At 43.3% G+C, this 18,504-nt stretch overlaps 1 protein-coding gene and 2 pseudogenes across 1 annotated transcript; 2 read left to right on the top strand and 1 right to left on the bottom strand.

Moving 5' to 3' along the window:
* Positions 1 to 3,863: 3,863 nt before the first annotated feature.
* Positions 3,864 to 4,909, top strand: LOC139452897 (uncharacterized; annotated as a pseudogene).
* LOC139452898 (uncharacterized) lies at positions 4,834 to 8,170 on the top strand. The gene is made up of 2 exons (XM_071234532.1): positions 4,834 to 6,164; positions 7,581 to 8,170. Exons 1-2 carry the CDS (start codon positions 4,910 to 4,912, stop codon positions 8,123 to 8,125), a joined length of 1,800 nt encoding a protein of 599 aa, XP_071090633.1. The 5' UTR covers positions 4,834 to 4,909; the 3' UTR covers positions 8,126 to 8,170.
* A 3,018-nt stretch (positions 8,171 to 11,188) lies between these two features.
* On the bottom strand, positions 11,189 to 12,107 carry LOC139451975 (uncharacterized; annotated as a pseudogene).
* Between the last annotated feature and the right edge of the window lie 6,397 nt (positions 12,108 to 18,504).

Here is an 18,504-nt window from a genome sequence, read left to right as displayed (position 1 = left end):
ACATGACGGCGGTCTGTAAATAATCGAGTCTGGACCAGACAATCCAGTGATTGACAACATGAGCATCGATCCACGCAATTGGGATACGATGACAGGAATGAACCAAGTCAGCGAACCTGACCGCCCGATCCCATTAGTCGCCTCTCCTGACAAGCACAGTCGCCTTTTACAGTAATCATGGGTTGCTGAAGACCTATTCTAGCCGGTTCCTGTTAGCAGTATTATCAGGTTTATATGTCAATATACCAGATATACCGTATAGATATATAGTACATGCTTTATCTGTACTGAGAGAACTTTCAAAACGTAGGATACGGCTTATCCGGTAATCCATGATTAACTAGTATTGTATTATACAGACACAATATAATACAGTAAACTACGTTTATAACGAACACGCTCATCACGAACTGACGGATATAACGAACTGTCTTTTGTGGTCTCGGAAAATTGCTGTATATATACTGCATACATGCTTATTGCGAACTACGGTTATAACGAACTAGAATTGGAGCTTCCTTTGAGTTCGTTATAACCGTAGTTTACTGTACATAATGCTTGTGTATTGGCCCGAAGCTTTGAATACAATAAAACACATTGACTCTGACCTCAGATATCATTGATTCAGGCTGAATCATTGACTGTCATTGATAACAAATCACGCACAGGACAAATGATCGTCGCAAGCAATGGAAAATCATGCTAAATCCTGTAATTTATATTGACATACCATTCATTCAGTCCTGCCAGTCTGTTTACAGAATACTGTGCCAGACAATATATGTTGATCCGCGCATGAATTCATGGTCATATAACCAGAGCATTCTACAATACAGATACAGAGGAGGTGACGGTATTAATAACATAAATATTATCGTCGGATCATAGCCGTCGGACATCAAATGTTTTCGAACTGCCATGTTTATCGCGATTACTCCCTCTATAACAAGGGGTGTGGTGTCACACAGACATTGTAAATACTCAGATGATGGGCCGTTATTAAGGTAAAATCGTCTTTTATAAGTGAGCGAGATGTTTTACAGGTGCTCTCTTGATTAACGAGAAAATTCGAAATGTTTCTTTAGCGTTCGAAAATCCATAACACGGGGATATATAATTTCCCATATCTGTCAATTGGTCACCACACTGGGGTCAGTCCTGATCATGATTGGTCCATGGTTATCAGCGCTCGCTCGAAGCTATTTATGCAGCATTGTTTTATTGTGAACTCTCACATCGAAATAATAAAATATGGGTCCTTTTTACAGGTTGTCATTTATAGTGAAGTATTTCATTCATTCTAGTGCCTAACATTAATAGTTTAACGATAATGAATGCCTTCTGCATATAACATATGGCATGAAGGCTTTAATTTATAAAAAGATAATTAATCGAATCGCTTCTATTAAAAACTTATATCGGGATTGTAACTCTAATCCCCAAATATACGGGATGTGAATTTAAATGACTTATACAATAACTCAAGACATTCAGATCACAATATTGACTTCGTTTTAACAATGAGAGATAAAACAAAAGCTGAAAAATACATATTACACATAAGCCCTTGTGTCGAATGTTCATACCAACACCTTCCATCAGGAGGTTTAATCTATTTTCGTATGCCTGGAGTAAAGGCGTTATCGTTGCTTGAATGTACATCTTCTTCGATAGTCTTATCCTCGATTACACAGCGTATCATATATCCATTCTATTATTATGATCAAAAATACCCTGGACCCATTCGCCACCATGCTTAGTTTTCAGTCCGGTACGCAGAGGGCGATGCTACAAATAACCGTCCAATCAAATTACTCCCATGAGCGAGAGATAATATTTGATGTGGTGAAGTGTCCCCGGGTGTTCATCATGATAGATATTGGATATGATTTACTGAATAATCGGGGATGCGATTTCTCGACGTGTTGCTAAACGACAGGTATTGTCGATCAGCTACCATAGACAATAGTGAGTGAGTTGGGTTTAACGCCGCTTTTAAAAGTATTCCAGTTATATCACGGCGTGTCAGCTTAATGTGGGAGGAAAGCCCGAAGTGATGCAGGTCTCAGATGTTTACCACTTAGGTGAAACCCACGAGCACGGGTATGGTGCCGACAAACCTAGAAACATAATTTGGGCGAACCGCCATAGACAATTGCCCATACAGTAGTATAATACTGATCGGGGCTTCTCTGTTACTTATCAAATATCGAGATTTGGGATCAACTCGCTGAGTAAATGTACCACGGTAAACGACCAACAAACAAAATGACACAAGAACTGAGTGAAAAAATACGTCAATTTATATCAGTAGCCAATGCAAGAGAGCGCGAGCGAGCGAGTATGGTTTTACGCCGCTTTAAGCAATATTCCAGCAATATCATGGCAGGGGACACCAGAAATGGGCCTCACATATTGTACCCATGTGGGGAATCGAACCCAGGTCTTCGGCGTGACGTGCGAACGCAACCACTAGGCTACCCCACCGCCCCAAATACTAGAATACTTACAATCAATTATAGAATGTTCACAATCAATCATACATATATGTATGTTCGAAGAACAGCCGATGAACATGATATGGAAGAAATGACAATGATTGATGCATATTGAATTATACATAGCAGGATCAGAATTTTACAACATAAAAAAAGATTACATACGATTAATAGTAGTTATAAAATATACCCGATACACTCTAATACACAAACAAACTACATTGGTCACAATACACATTCCAATGTAAACACCATAACAAAGGATTGACATTATGTAACAGCAGTATCACAACCAGAACATCTAACATATACACAAAGATATTACATGTTCAAATTACAATTGTATCTCGACAGAATTGTATAATTTAATTTGACAGAGGTGAGGTGAGGTGAAATAGAGTTTAACGTCGCGTCCAAGATTATTGCACTTATATAGCGACGTGCATGTACGTGTGGGTGTTTGTGTGGCTGCTTGTACTAGTCCGGACTGATGCCGATTTATAGTGCTAGCTCACTGAGAAACCATGCCGCAGTTTAACATGAATATCCCACTCAGACACAGTATACTGACTCCGAGCCGACCCTCCTTGTTTTAGCCCCTTAATGCCGAGCGCCAGAGAGGGTAGCAACAAGTACCATCTTTTAACGTCTTTTGGTATGACGCGGCCGGGGATCGAACCCCGGATCGAACCCCGGACCCCGGACCTTCCGCTCTCAGGGCGGACGCTCTACCACTAGACCACGGAGGCGGTCCAATTTGACAGAGGTATTGATGATAAAGTTGTTTACGGGTGCAGTTCAGTATGAAGAGGAACAGCTGACCAGTGGCTAGTATGCTACGTATGTGGACGTGGTACGTGTGATTCTGAAGGTGTGGATGACTGACATAGCCGTGAATACAGATAATTACATTTAGTACTAACTACTAAATGACTTTATCGCGCGTATCCAAACCATGGGCTAATTACGTCTGTAACCCAATCACCCCTCGTAACTCAATCACCCCGGGCCACCACTCGGCACCGTGCCCGGGGAATAATCCCGCGCAAGCATCATCCCGCCCTTTGTTAGTCCGTCATTCGCGAGCAGCCCTTCCCCAAGTACACACGTGTGTCACTGTATCTAATCGCTTTCCCATTTTACGTTTCCTTTGTACCCAGTCGCGAACGTTTCGCCGATTACGCTTTGAATACCATCTATTCCAACACTCGCCGTATCGCATTTACACAATCGCGACCGTTTCGCCGATTACGCTTTGAATACCATCTATTTCAGCACTCGCCGTATCGCATTTATTCCGCTCTACTCCCGAACTTCACCCGCGGGACAATTTACGCTTGTGGAATACCAACTCGCCACCCCGACTTTTCGTGATGCCTCCCAAGAGAAGAGCAACCGTCAACCACAAGCTTGTGAGGGGAGCCAAGCAGGCCAGGACAACCAGAAGACAAACCCCGGGAGTACACATTGTACAGGAGACAACAGCTGATGGTGAGTCTGCCAATTACGGAAATATCGAAGGTGGCAACAGAATTAACGTACAATCGGCGCAGCTTGTAAATGCCGCGCAGGTTGCCAACTCGGCTACCCAGGTAAACGAGCAACTGGGAAAAATACTCCAGTTGCTGGAACATTCAGCGCCCGGCCCGGTTAGCGCAAACCAACAGGTAAGGCTTGGTTTTAGTTCTCCCGCCATTTCGCCCAACATAGGGAGAATTCCCGATGCGCACAACGAGGCCGACGGTGACGCGGCCCCAGCCAATCACATCGCCGGATACGGGGATTCCCTTTCCTTCCGTGCTGACGGAATAGACGCGCACGTCAAACAACAGGTGAGGGAAAAAATCTGGCGTGGCGAGTATGTCGACCTCGGCACAATACTACCAAACACCGAGGGAAGTCACGAGGACGGTACGATTACCATGGCGTATGACTCCTCAGGTAAGGTAATTTTAAACCAATAAAACAGCAACCAAAGCGCCTGTCCCTGGCAAGCTGGACTTCAGCTTTCCACATTTTCATGTGTACTTACGTTAGTAGACACTCCGAGGTCCGCACAACCCATGGGTTGCTGTCCTACATGGAAACCATAAGAACGGCGGCACTTCGATTCGGGGGGGATGCCTGGTCAACCTACGACCAACAATTCCGACACAGAATGTCAAGGGACCCCTCACGACGCTGGGACAACATCGACGGGGAGTTGTGGCTGAAGTACATGGTAACACAGCCGGTACTACAACCAGAATCAGGCGGACGGGGCGCAATGACACGCGTACAGGGGGACATCGCCAGTCAGGTATGCTGGGATTTCAATAAATTTGGCTGTAGCAGGGTCAACTGTAAGTACACTCACAAATGCGGTAAGTGTGGCAAACATTCCCATAGCTCTAGGACCTGCTTTCGAGGGAATGGGGTCCAACCGACCCCATACAAGCCCAATCAGCCCTTTCCTAACAGAAAACCAGCCGGCAAGGCAGGTACATTCAGTGGCCCCTTCCCCCGTGGATCTCAATGAAATGGCACCCTGGTTACGCCAATATGCTAGGGTCAATTACAGAGATGCAAATTATTTATGGGTAGGTTTTAGCTTTGGCTTTAAGCTCGAGTTCCAGGGAAGCCGCACGGGTCGCCTGGCACGAAACTTGCGATCAGCCACACACCAAGATACGGCAGGCTACGTGAAACAAAAACTACAAAAGGAAGTCGACCTTGGCAGGATGGCGGGCCCCTTCAAGGACACCCCCCTAGACAACCTCCAAGTATCCCCAATAGGCCTGGTGCCCAAGAAGCAGCCAGGATATGGTCAGCACCTGGGTAAGCATGCGGAGGAATTCCGTCTAATTCACCATCTATCCTATCCCAGGGGTAAATCTATAAATGACTTCATAGACACAGAGGCCTGCTCCGTTGTGTACGCCAGATTTGATGAAGCTACCCAGATGGTGCAACAACTGGGAAAGGGAGCATTACTAGCAAAATTCGACATTCAGTCGGCCTTTAGAATTTTACCAGTCCACCCATCCGATTTCGAGCTGCTAGGCATCAGATTCGAAGGTGAGTTCTATTTCGATAAATGCTTACCATTTGGCTGCTCCATATCTTGCGCCATATTTGAAACGTTTAGTACCTTCTTGCAATGGTGCATGCAATCGCATCTTCCAACGTGTCCGGTCATGCATTACCTGGATGACTTCCTAACGGGGGGCACAGCAGGCACCAGCCACTGCTCAGACAACCTCAACGGATGCGTGAATACACTTGAACAGCTTGGGGTTCCTATTGCGCACGACAAGACGGTGGGCCCCACAACCAAACTGACATTCCTAGGGCTGGAAATCGACACCATTGCAATGCAGATCAGAATCCCAGAGCCCAAGATCAAGGAGGCAACAAGGGAAATCCAAGACATCCTGTCAACAGGTAACATCAAGGTCACAAAAAGGGCCCTTCAGTCCCTCATAGGCAAGCTTAACTTTATGTGCAGGGCTATACCAATGGCAAGGGCATTCAGCCGCAGGCTAATCGATCTGCTTAGCAAAGGTAAGCAGCCATTTCACCACATTAGGATTACCAGCTGGGTCAAGGAAGACCTACAAATGTGGTTAACATTTCTTACGAGTTATAACGGCATTTCAGTGTTTCAGGACCAACTATGGGTGGACAGCGATTTCCTCCAGCTGTTTTCAGACGCAGCGGGTGGCGCCGGCTTTGGGGCCTACATGCAGGGCAAATGGTTTAACGGCGCATGGCCACCCCAGTGGGTGACGGATGGAACTACACGGGACTTGACGCTCCTGGAGCTGTTCCCCATCACACTGGCCATCCAAATCTGGGGCAAGCAACTCGCAAACAAAAAGGTCCTCTTTTACTGCGACAACCAAGCCGTCGTAACAATAATCAACAAGCAGTCAACCAAGGCCCCCAGAGTGATGAGCCTACTCCGTCGCCTAATCCTGCAGTGTCTCCGATATAATATTATGTTTAAGGCAAAGTATGTATGTTCCACTGCTAACACTATTGCCGATGCTCTCTCGAGGTTTCAGCTCAAACGCTTCCGAGAGGCAGCACCAGCCGCGGACCAGAACCCCACACCTATCCCGTGCAACATATGGCTGATCTGAGGCAGGAAGCCGGCAGACTCCTACAACAATCTCTGTCTACTAATACATGGGCCACTTACCAAACAGGCATCAATGCCTTGCACCAGTTCCGGTCCGCACACCAGCTACAAGAGGTGTGGCCAGTCCCGCTGGATCAGGTCGTAAACTTTATTGCTTATCTGTCAGTCACTCACCACTCCCCTAACACAGTCAAGACTTACATTGCAGCGCTGTCTTCACACCACAAATTCCACGGGCTCACCGACTGTACAAACCATTTCCTGGTAGGCAAGATTGTAACCGGCTTACACAAATCAGCGGGCCGACCAGACACCAGAAAACCGATCACTGCAGATCTGCTGCAGGTAGTAACCAACAATCTGCCTCACGTATGCTCATCAGCATATGAAGCCAGGCTGTTCAAGGCAGTCTACTGCACAGCATTCTTCGGTTTCTTTAGGGTTAGCGAACTCGTCCAAACTGGACCCTCAAAAACAGGTTGCGCCATCCAGAATTTAAGCTTCTCGGGCAACCCCCAGCAGCTTTCAATCCATTTACCACACTCAAAGTCTGATCAGTACAGGATGGGGACAACAGTTACAATGTCACCTATACCAGGTAATCCGCTATGTCCGGTAGTCGCCATCAAGCACTACCTGGAGGCGCGCCCCTCCGGCCCACAACATGCATTCGTCCACTTTGACCATTCCCCCGTTACAAGGTACCAATTCCAGGCACTCCTAAAAAAGGCCTTAGCACACAGCAACATAAACACGGCCTGCTATTCTTCGCACTCCTTCCGCATTGGGGCAGCCACATCAGCAGCCATGAACGGGGTGCCTGAACACCTCATACAACAATACGGCAGGTGGAAATCAGATTGCTACAATGCTTACATACGCTTACCAACAAATTCAATGTTGCACAATTAAATCAAATAGTCTTTCATGGTACTTACTACATTTCTTATTGTTTACAGTTTGGATGGTGGGATCCAGCTACATGGCCAGGGCACGGCAGTACTTGCTCCTGAAGGGCACCAGCCCGAACCAACCGAGGATGCTATGGCTGGCACGAGGGGGGATGAGGTGGAAGGAGCTGGACACCATTCTGGATACACAGGTCAAGGCGACACGGCGCAGCCCCAGAGCCCTCATCATTCACCTGGGCTCCAACGACCTGTGCTCGGTCAAAGGCAGCCAACTCTACCTTGACATGGTGGCATCAATCCTTCGGATACAACTCCAGCTTCCTGACACCAAGATCATCGCATCCTCAATGCTGCCCAGGCGCTACTGGCACGATGCCAGGGATCCACGAAAGATCGAGGGGATGCGGAAGAATATCAACCGCCGACTGACCAACCGAGTCAAAGAGCTCGGCGGTACAACAGTGCCACATCCCCAGATCCTGGCATCTGACAAGACATGGTACGCCTGGGAGGGCGTCCACCTCAGTGACAAAGGACTGTGTGTGTTTACGGACAATTTATTGCATGCCCTGGCGCTCGTTTTGCGCCAGTAAGGATATTATCTCCACAGGTTAGTGTTTCCTTTCAGTACATAAGCAAGCCGGGCAACAATGCTATCTCCGCGTATCGCGTGGCCGTGGGTGTGGGGTAGCACTATCGTGCTTTGTGGCGGGGTTCTTGTGGGCTACACTGCTAGTAACAAATTAACTTGCTTCCAAATTAATACTCGTGCTTAAGGCTACCTGCTTTTCAGCGGGAACCTTTCCGGGGTTACCTGCTTCTCAGTGGGAACCTTGTCTTTCCCGACTTTTCAGCCGGGGAATCGTAGAATAACATACGTTGGGGCAAACAGTTGCCACGTATATGGGCCCGGCGGCGGAAGTCGTCTTGTCAAGCGGTAGCTGACAGTTGGGTCCGCGGCGGGAGCCGCACAATGGTTTTGCAAATGGGGCCGGGCAGTGGGATCTGCTTTGGCCGGCTACCTGGGGCCGGGCAGCGGCAGTCTGACTTAGGCCAGCAGCGTGGAGCTGCTTTTGGCAACGTGGGAGTTGCCAAGCAATGGTAGCGTTTAAATATGCTACCTTTTAGGCCGGACAGCGGTAGCAGTCTCAGGCCAGCAGCGCTAGCTGCAATCGCCGTCGGCCACGCGCGTGGCCATGGCAACGGTAGCATTTTTGGTATATACAATTAGCAGCTAAGTAGCCCACTAGTACCTGCACACCCTCGGCCATTTAACCCAATCTCATCTTCTGTTTTATTACAGGCACGGGCACCAACGGCTCGGTGGCCCGTGCCTCTCCTTGGCATATCGCGGGATAAAGGTGTTTACATCGTAAATCTGTTTGCCTATCTCTAACTAACAAGCACAACAAGCTATACTGGTCCTATGTCCGAAGCGGGTTATCAGTTTGACCCTTAGCTTGTTGAGCCTTTTGAAATTGGTTTGTTTGCAATATTCCCTTTATTTCATTCAAGACATTTCTAATATTTTTTCCATTTTCCATTTAATACATTATACCCTCATACAAGCTGAGTATCGTATTGCCTGATAGCGAGGTGAAGGTTCACATCTGTTTGGAACTTTAGTGTTTAATCTTTCATAATTGTGTTTATTTACTTTTATTCATTCACTGTAAGGATAAAGGCAAGAACGAGAAGCAAATAGATGACATTGTAGTTATTTTTAATTTATATATTCTACATGTCATCGTAATCTGTTTCCTGTTTTTAATTCTGTATTCTCGTAGTCGCATTTACACACCTAAGTTCATAAACCTGGTTTATCAACTATGGAACCAAACAACATGAAGCCACCCTTCACCCCAGCAGCACACGTAGCAGATCAAGACACTGGCCTTTCTGGAAGATATGCCGTCACGTTAATCTTTCCGCTGTATGATGAATGATCTCTCCAGCTAATTTGATTAAATTCCCACTGTTTGCCCAGTGCTCAGCCGGATGAAGAAAACCATTCTTGGGAACAATGGGTTTTCAATTTCCTCCGCATGCTGGCAAACGGCCCTCTACTGCCATCGAACACCAGAATCAACAACAGTCGACAATCTCAACAGCTTCCACGGTGATTGTCTCCAGGCGACGTTGCCGCAGAACTGTCGTTACCGACACGCTGATGCCGCTACAAGTGACATGCCAGCTTCTGTTTCTTGATTAGCCAGACTTTGTTTCTACCAGTTACCTGGTCGTTTCTTTGTGATTATGTGGCAGGAATTTCAGCTGTTCTGAGATATGGACAAGGTAAATTATTACTTTTTTCATATTCATCACATTTTGCGTCATGAAAATCGCAAATACCTCTAAAAACATATCTGTTACTGGAATGGAATTAATTATATTTTAGAAGATGAAGAATATACTACGTAATAGCTATTTGGGGTTTTCAGAGAAACAAATCGTAGGTTACTCCTACATCTTTATCAAGCACACAAACAAACATGCTTCTGAGACTGAAACTGTCGTGATAAATTAAAACTAAACGGTGTGATCAAGGCCATAAGTAGAAACCACATAGAGATTGTCAACAGAAGTTTAATATATAAAGCAGTTCAAGAAAAAAATGAGATATAATAGCAGCGTTAACATGTCTAACGACAATACCTGCAAGCTTATCATTACAGGTACCCTAATATTATTAAATTTGTTACACTGCTGTCAAACACAAAAAGAAGTATCTTACAAAATGTTTCCATGTACATATATTATGCCTCTTCATACCGACAGAACCTTATGAAAGAATAATCTTAGTTGCTTGGTATTAGGAAACATTATATACATTAAGTACACGTTTATAGATATTTGCCATTTGAATAAACTACAAACAAAAGAGTTAGAAATGGTATTAAACTATGAGGCTGTCATATGATATTGTGGGACGTGATATGACAAATGGTTTAGTATAGTTATATGTATATGAAATGATATGATGTGACATGACATGATGTGATATGATATGATATGATAAGTGTTGTGGTGTGATATGATACATGAGGGGATATGATGCAATATGTTATGTGTATTATAGAAATTGGGTAAATACTGTTTTTTAGTGTACATATTATATGGCTTGGGGTCTTCCAGTGTTGAATAAAAATTGATTGATTGGTATGATATAAATTGGCATGGAATGACATGGCATTATATGGTATGATATGATACGATATGTTGGGACAAGCTATGAAATTGCTAATTTGTTGTGTGATATGACATGTTGAAATGTGATATAATATAGGTGTGATATATGGTACGATGGTATGTATGGTATGTTATGATATGATAATGGTATATGAAATAATACTATATAGTATGATCTTATAATAATGATACAATATGATATGATGTTATAGAATATGTTGTATGATATAACAAGTTGTGATATGGTAAAATAGAAATTATGAAGTTACAGGGTATGGTATTGTACTGCATGTGTGAAATTATGTGACTGTGTTGAGATGCGATGTGGAATGACCTGAGGTGATTTGGCGAGATATGTACATAAATTGTATAAAATTGTATATTCCTCAAATTGTACTATAGGCCTGTGGCCTCTTCAGTACGCGAAATAAAGAAATAAAGATTGAATGTCTGACGAGAAATATCAGCTACAATAATATACCCGTGAAGATCCGGCGTAACATCAATGTTCAGTTCAGATCATTTTCGTTTTCAGCTAACAAACACTGTTTTGAAGTGCCATTGGAACTTCATTATTACTTCGTTCTTGCCTCTCAACAACCCAGTTCTTGAAAATATTCAAAGCCCTAAAACTCTTCAGTGTTGAGTGTTCACAAAAATATGCTAAATCGCACACATGTACTATATCGGTTTCAGAGCTGTCCTATATCGGTTTCAGAGCTGTACTAAACCAAAGCGACCCGTGAAGATCCGGGGTAGAATAGGTCTTCAGCAACCCATGCTTGCCGTAAAAGGCGACTAGGCTTGTCGTAAGCGGCGACTAACGGGATCGGGTGGTCAGGCTCGCTGACTTGGTTGACGCATGTCATCGATCTCAATTGCGTGGATCGATGCTCATGATATCAATCACTGGATTGTCTGGTCCAGACTCGATTACTTACAGACCGCCCTCATATAGCTGGAATATTGCTGAGTGCGGCGTTTAACAACAAACCAACCAACCAGCCAACTAAACCAAAGCTCTACATTATCTAGATTGGCTTCTGACTGCGTTACCTGTACAACTGTCTCAACACTTTCATTGTCATGTGATGATTCTAGTGTTTCGGAATTTGACTGTCTTTCAGATACACGTGGGCCAATAGCTCCTGATTCTTTTATCATCGGACTTGCCAAGTGTAGATCGGTGTCACAATTACACCAAATACATCCTGACTTGTATTACACTGATCGGTGTCAGTGTTCTCATCATAAATAACCTGCTTAATTCAAACTTCTGACAATAATCTTCTTGAAGTTACCCATGTTTCAAAATTTGAGATAACAACCAAATCAGACTGATTACAAAGTGTGTTCTTGGAACAATTCATCACCACAATCCGACATGCTGGCTCCGACACTTTCGTCACAGAAAGAAAGCTTGACCTAATTTCCATGACTCGAACATGTGGCCCTAATGGTGAATTTTCGGACATTCTGCCTTGCCTATTATTCGCCACCTTTTGCTTTCACATAATCGCCCACGAGCGATGTTGATCAAAAATTGACACAATAGTTCAGAATAGTTTCAAATTGTGCTTGGATTCAGCTTCGGCTGGTTGTGCGTTGTTAACAAGTCTGGAGTAGCTTGTTTCTTTGCGCACCAGAAGCGGAAGCAAACATCAACACCTCAGCTGTGGATAACTGTCCTCACAAAAGGACTTAAACAAATTCATTCGCGGTCGCATGACAGTGATTAACTATTTTAGGGCGCCTGACTTTTTTTCAGGTCTCTCTCTCTCCTGCAGAGAAATGATTCTGGTCTGAATATTGATAGCTTGCCTAACACGTACCAAGCTTCACAATATAATTGTATATTCTATAATTACGGATGCAGACAGCGATATTTAATCAGTGCCATCATGTAGGGCAGTAATGCAAAAGTCTACGAAAGTAGTACGCTGGTAGAGCCGGCCTATTTATATTTATGGAAATATACCACTAACAAATGCTTGCTTAGGCAATAATGCCGTGGGATCACTTGCAATTTATTTATTAAAATGTGATGTTACTTGGGGAGTATATGATGCATCACTGTATACCACAGTGATACAGGCTAATACGAGCTGTACAGACGCACCAGCTTATGTCGATTTTTTGTAACGATACATCGGCTATACATATATAAAACGACGAAAATTCTAATCCCCGAGCTTTGACAGTGAGCGTTATTCGTACGAACGTTCGCAGTAATGAAGTCCATTGAGATCGTTTGTGGTTAGCACTCAGCTTTATTCCATGCCCTTTGATTGTGATGTCCGCCATTTTAGTTTTTTCTTGCCAAAGTTTATACTTGTACCTGATCCAATGTCTATTTCAAGCTCGTTTGCCCCCATTTCTTCCCGGATATGGTTAATAATCTGAAGCTCTTTGGGTCTTGTCCCATTAATGCCATCGCACATATCCTCACCTCCGGTCTCCAGAAGCTGTCGTAGTTCAGTCGTGCCGGAGTAGACTCTCCCACGTGTAGACGGGCCGCTTCAGACGTCGGCGACTGGGACGCTGTAGCTTGCCGAATTTTAGTCATGAAATCGCTCTCTCGAGTACCATTCTGGTACTGTCTACTTAATGCCTTATATTCTTCCCGCACACTCTCTACTTCGTTCTAAAACTGAGCCACCTTCGGTCGACTGCCACGTGCGGAAGAAACGGCGCCATTCGATATCTGTGACGGACTGAAAAAATCACAAACAGAAATTCATCACTACCAGCCTTGTCTGAGTCTAGTAGCCCCTTCAGCTTAGTACCCGACCCCTTCCTTTTAGCTTTGGCGTCCATACTTGGTATAGAGACTCACACAACACCTTGTTGCGGCATGAATGCAGTGGCGAGCTTCGCCATGTTGCGTCTGCTACTGACTGCGAGTGTGCGTGACAATATGTCAAGGGAGATAACGCAGTAAGGCTATAAACGACCTTGCTGGTTTCAGCGGTCCAGGGGAGGTAATTCATAAACCTAAATTCATACACTGAACTCACAAATCACTCAATCACCCGAGGAGGATGGCGCTAAATTCAGCGTTGTACTTCATCATGATGTGTGTGTTAAGTGATAGCCATTGTGTACCCTGATTTTGTATTATAATGACAACGAATTCCAAACATTTCACCTCACCTATTGTGTCGCTGTGACTACTGTTACAAAACAGCACTTCACGAGGCGATGAATGAAAGATAAACTCATGCTTTCTGCATACATTGCAGACGTTGTGTTTGTCGGACATTTAATCGGCTAGATTTCCTTGCATTCATCACTGAATTTGACCAATATTAACTCCTAAACACTCCTGGTGTAATCTCTTATATTTCCCTATATACATGTCATTTTACATGAGCTGTTCATTTCTGTCGCACTCTCTGTCTCCTTTGAACAGTATTTTCAGATATACCACGGTTATTGTGTCTTGCTATTGTGTCTTGTTATTGTGTCTTGTATATTGTGGCAGGTTCTTGTGTCAGGTAATTGTGTCAGGTTATTGTGTCAGATTATGTGTCGGGTTATTGTGTCAGGTTGTGTTCAGGGTATTAATGTCAGGTTGTGTTCGGGTTATTAATGTCAATTTTTATGTCAGGTTATTATTTCTTGTTATTGTGTCTCGTTATTGTGTCTTGTTATTGTGCCTTGTAATTGTGTCTTGTTGTTGTGTCTTGTGTTTGTTTTGTTTTCCAATCATTTTTATTCCAGTTTCAGTGGTTACATACACAGTGATATATATATATATATATATATATATATATATATATATATTGTTGTGTCTTGTTATTGTGCCTTGTTGTTATTTCTTGTTATTGTGTCTTGTTATTGTGCCTTGTTATTGTGCCTTGTTGTTATTTCTTGTTATTGTGTCTTGTTATTGTGTCTTGCTATTGTGTCTTGCTATTGTGTCTTGTTATTGTGTCTTGTATATTGTGGCAGGTTCTTGTGTCAGGTAATTGTGTCAGGTTATTGTGTCAGATTATGTGTCGGGTTATTGTGTCAGGTTGTGTTCAGGTTATTAATGTCAGGTTGTGTTCGGGTTATTAATGTCAATTCTTATGTCAGGTTATTATTTCTTGTTATTGTGTCTCGTTATTGTGTCTTGTTATTGTGCCTTGTAATTGTGTCTTGTTGTTGTGTCTTGTGTTTGTTTTGTTTTCCAATCATTTTTATTCCAGTTTCAGTGGTTACATACACAGTGATATATATATATATATATATATATATATATATATATATATATATATATATATATATATATATATATATATATGTATATATATATATTTTGTTGTGTCTTGTTATTGTGCCTTGTTATTGTTTCTTGTTATTGTGTCTTGTTATTGTGCCTTGTTATTGTGTCTTGTTATTGTGCCAATTATTATGCCAGATTATGTGTCAGGTTATTGTGTCCGGCTGTGTCAAGTCATAATGTCAGGTCTTATGTCAGTTTATTATATCAGGTTAATGTGTCCGGTTACTAGATAGAGGATATTTCATGTGTCGAGTGAAATATCATCTTTCTCTTATCGAGTGATAAATACCTCCCCCCCCCCCCCCCCCTCACGAACAGCTCATGTGTAGGTTGTCAACTGCTATAGTATAGGCAAGCAGTCCATGTTTACGGACTATCAAGTCTTATGGTAAAGGCGCCAGCGCGTGTGATGTAGGCTATCAACTCTTATGGTATAGTATAGGCAAGCAGTCCATGTTAACGGGCTATCAAGTCTTGTGGTAATGGCAGCGTGTGATGTAGGCTATCAACTCTAATGGTATAGTATAGGCAAGCAGCCCGTGTGTCACAGGCCCCTGTGCGACAAACTGTCAACGCTTGTGTTTATAGACAATCAATCAGGTACTTGTGGTCTAGGCGAGCAATTATACATTGTCGTAACGACAAGAATTTATTTTAAATTTCAGATCATGTTGATGATGGTGCTGATAAGTCCTGTTTTCGTCACTGCAGCAACGACAGGTACGACCGGGACTATAACCACAACATCGTTGACAAGGCTGATAGAACGTTTTGCGCAACCGCGGACTGATTTCTTGAAAAATGGAATGTGGTAGTCAGCCAAAACTCTGTCATCTGGAATTGGCATTAACATAGATTATTTTGAAACGTGGTTCGTTTTTTTTATTTTGATATTGCACAGAGTACGTAAGTGTATCATATCATATGACCAACGTGTTGATGCAAATGTTGTTTCACAATGCATCTGTGTACATGCCTACCGGTGTTATCCGTCTCCAGCAACCCACACAATTGCGTATATGGATGCTCATGATGTCAATCACTGGATTGTCTGGTCCAGACTCGATTATGTACAGACCGCCGTCATAGAGCTGGAATATTGAAGAGTGCGGCGTTAAACAAGAAAGAAACTCTTACCGATGGAGAAGCATATTCGTTAAAGCGTTCGCCCGTTCCACACGTTTCATAGTTACATCCCCGTGGAGTTAACATGTGATGTGCTGATCGCAAAAGGCGAGCAATGCAAATCGATTGGGTTGTATGGCTCGGTGGCTTGGTTGATTGAGTGTCATCGTACCCCGTCTGCGTGGATGGTTGCTTATTTCATAACTGGGTCATCACACCTTTATGACGTGTGAGTGAGTGTGAGTGAGTTGGGTTTAACGCCGCTTTTAACAGTATTCCAGTTATATCACGGCGTGTCAGCTTAATGTTGGAGGAAAGCCCGAAGTGATGCAGGTCTCAGACGTTTACCACTTCGATGAAACCCACGAGCACGGTATGGTGCTGACAAACCTAGAAACATAATCGGTTTCTGGCGTGCCCAAGGGACGCAACTCTGCACAGCGAATCGCGGCGCCTTAGACGACTGGGCCAGCCGTGTCCACTCCCTATGACGTGTGTGAACTGCCTTTATGGGGTGTCTGCAGGAATGTTTTGTGGTCTCTGCTCCTATCAACCTGTCGTGCATGGCGGTGCTGTAACGGCATAGTACAGGTCAATCTATAGGCGGCTTGAAGCGGTGCAGCTAATAATCGAAGACTAAAAGTCAAATCGTGTTATACTGTGGTACATACATATATAAAGCAAAACTTTTCTTTTACGACATGTGTATAGCTTACGACAAAGGTGAAAGGTAGTAACGCAGACGCGACGTACTTTAACTAGGGTGTAAATGCGAGCATGACGTTATACATACTGTCGTTCATTTCATGGATATATATTTTCTTAAGAACCCAAAGCGAGAGTTGACGTACAGTAAACTACGGTTGTTACGAACTCGAGGGTACCACTATCTTTAGTTCGTTATAACCGTAGTTCTTTATAAGCATATATACAGCATATATACAACAAAATGACGGGATCAAAACACATTTCGTTATATCCGTCAGTTCGTTATAAGTGTTCGTTATAAACGTAGTATACTATAATGGTGTTTTTTTTTTATCATTTTTCCAGTTACAATGACTTTATGTTACGGTCAATGTGCAAAGCGACTGAAAGTTTCCCTTTGGCAATTTACAAAACGCCAAACTATTTCAGTAATTTGTATATATTATTTTTTTTCGTTTATTATGATAAAGAACATTTTTGTGCCCTATTTCATCAGACAGTGACTAACAATGATAGGATTAAAAGAAAATGAAAGTCACTGTAATTGTTTTTTCCTCTTTTGGGGCTACTAATCCAAGCAAATTATTCTAAATGTATTATGATGTCGTTAAGCCCTTTGAACTTCTTAATAACTTTTAGTCAATCTGACGGTGAAATAATTGTAAAATAACTGAAATATGCGTTTTGTAAATTGCCTAAGTGAAAATTTCAGTCAGTTTACAAGTTGGACTAACACATACTGTGTTCTCTCACAGCATCCCCCAGTGCGTGCTACAAGGGGTGGAGGTACTGGGGTGGGTCGTGCTACAGGGTGTTCCAAGGCGCCACCCAGTCCACGTGGAACACATCTCAGACCACGTGTCACGAAAATGGCGGGAGTCTAGTTGAAATAAGCGAGAGAAGTGAACAGGACTTTTTGCTGACTCTCGTGTCTGCCCCGGCAGAGATGTGGATAGGTATATATCAAGAGGTAAGGGTAATTCTTATCGGGATGTAAATTATGTTATATTTATACCGAGAATAGCTTCTTTTATCGATATGTTGATGGCAATTATGTTGTGAGTAGAGCTAATGTTATGTAAATGTCGATCTGTTATCTCCGTTCTGTAAATGTTATTATAATGGTGGTGTACTGGTGACACTTCTGTGTCGATAAACAACTCAATGATATAGGTTATTTACGTCACGGGTACATCCCCTATGTCACGAGTGATTCGTCACCTACTCGTATGTCATGATACCCGTGGAGATCCGAGGTGGAAAAGGTCTGCAGCAACCGATGCTTGCTGTAAAAGGCTCTCTGACATGTCATCGTATCGCAAATGCGTGGATCGATGCTCATTATTTCAATCACTGGATTGTCTGGTCTGGACTCGATTACTTACAGACCGCCGTCATATAGCTGGGATATTGCTAAGTGCGGCGTTAAACAACAAACAAACAAACAAACAAACAAATAAACCTATATCATGAGGTATACGTTGCCTATGTCACGAGTAATGCGTCACCTATGTCACAAGGCATACGTCACCTATGTCACAAGGCATACGTCACCTATGTCACAAATCATGTGTCACCTATGTCACAAGGCATACGTAACCCATGTCACAAGGCATACGTAACCCATGTCACAAGGCATATCTCACCTATGTCACAAGGCATACGTCACCCATGTCACAA

The sequence above is a fragment of the Haliotis cracherodii genome, unplaced genomic scaffold (assembly GCF_022045235.1).
Source record: "Haliotis cracherodii isolate W230 unplaced genomic scaffold, xgHalCrac1.p SCAF_9, whole genome shotgun sequence".
Lineage (NCBI taxonomy): Eukaryota > Metazoa > Mollusca > Gastropoda > Lepetellida > Haliotidae > Haliotis > Haliotis cracherodii.
This window is presented reverse-complemented; position numbering and strand designations above follow the sequence as displayed.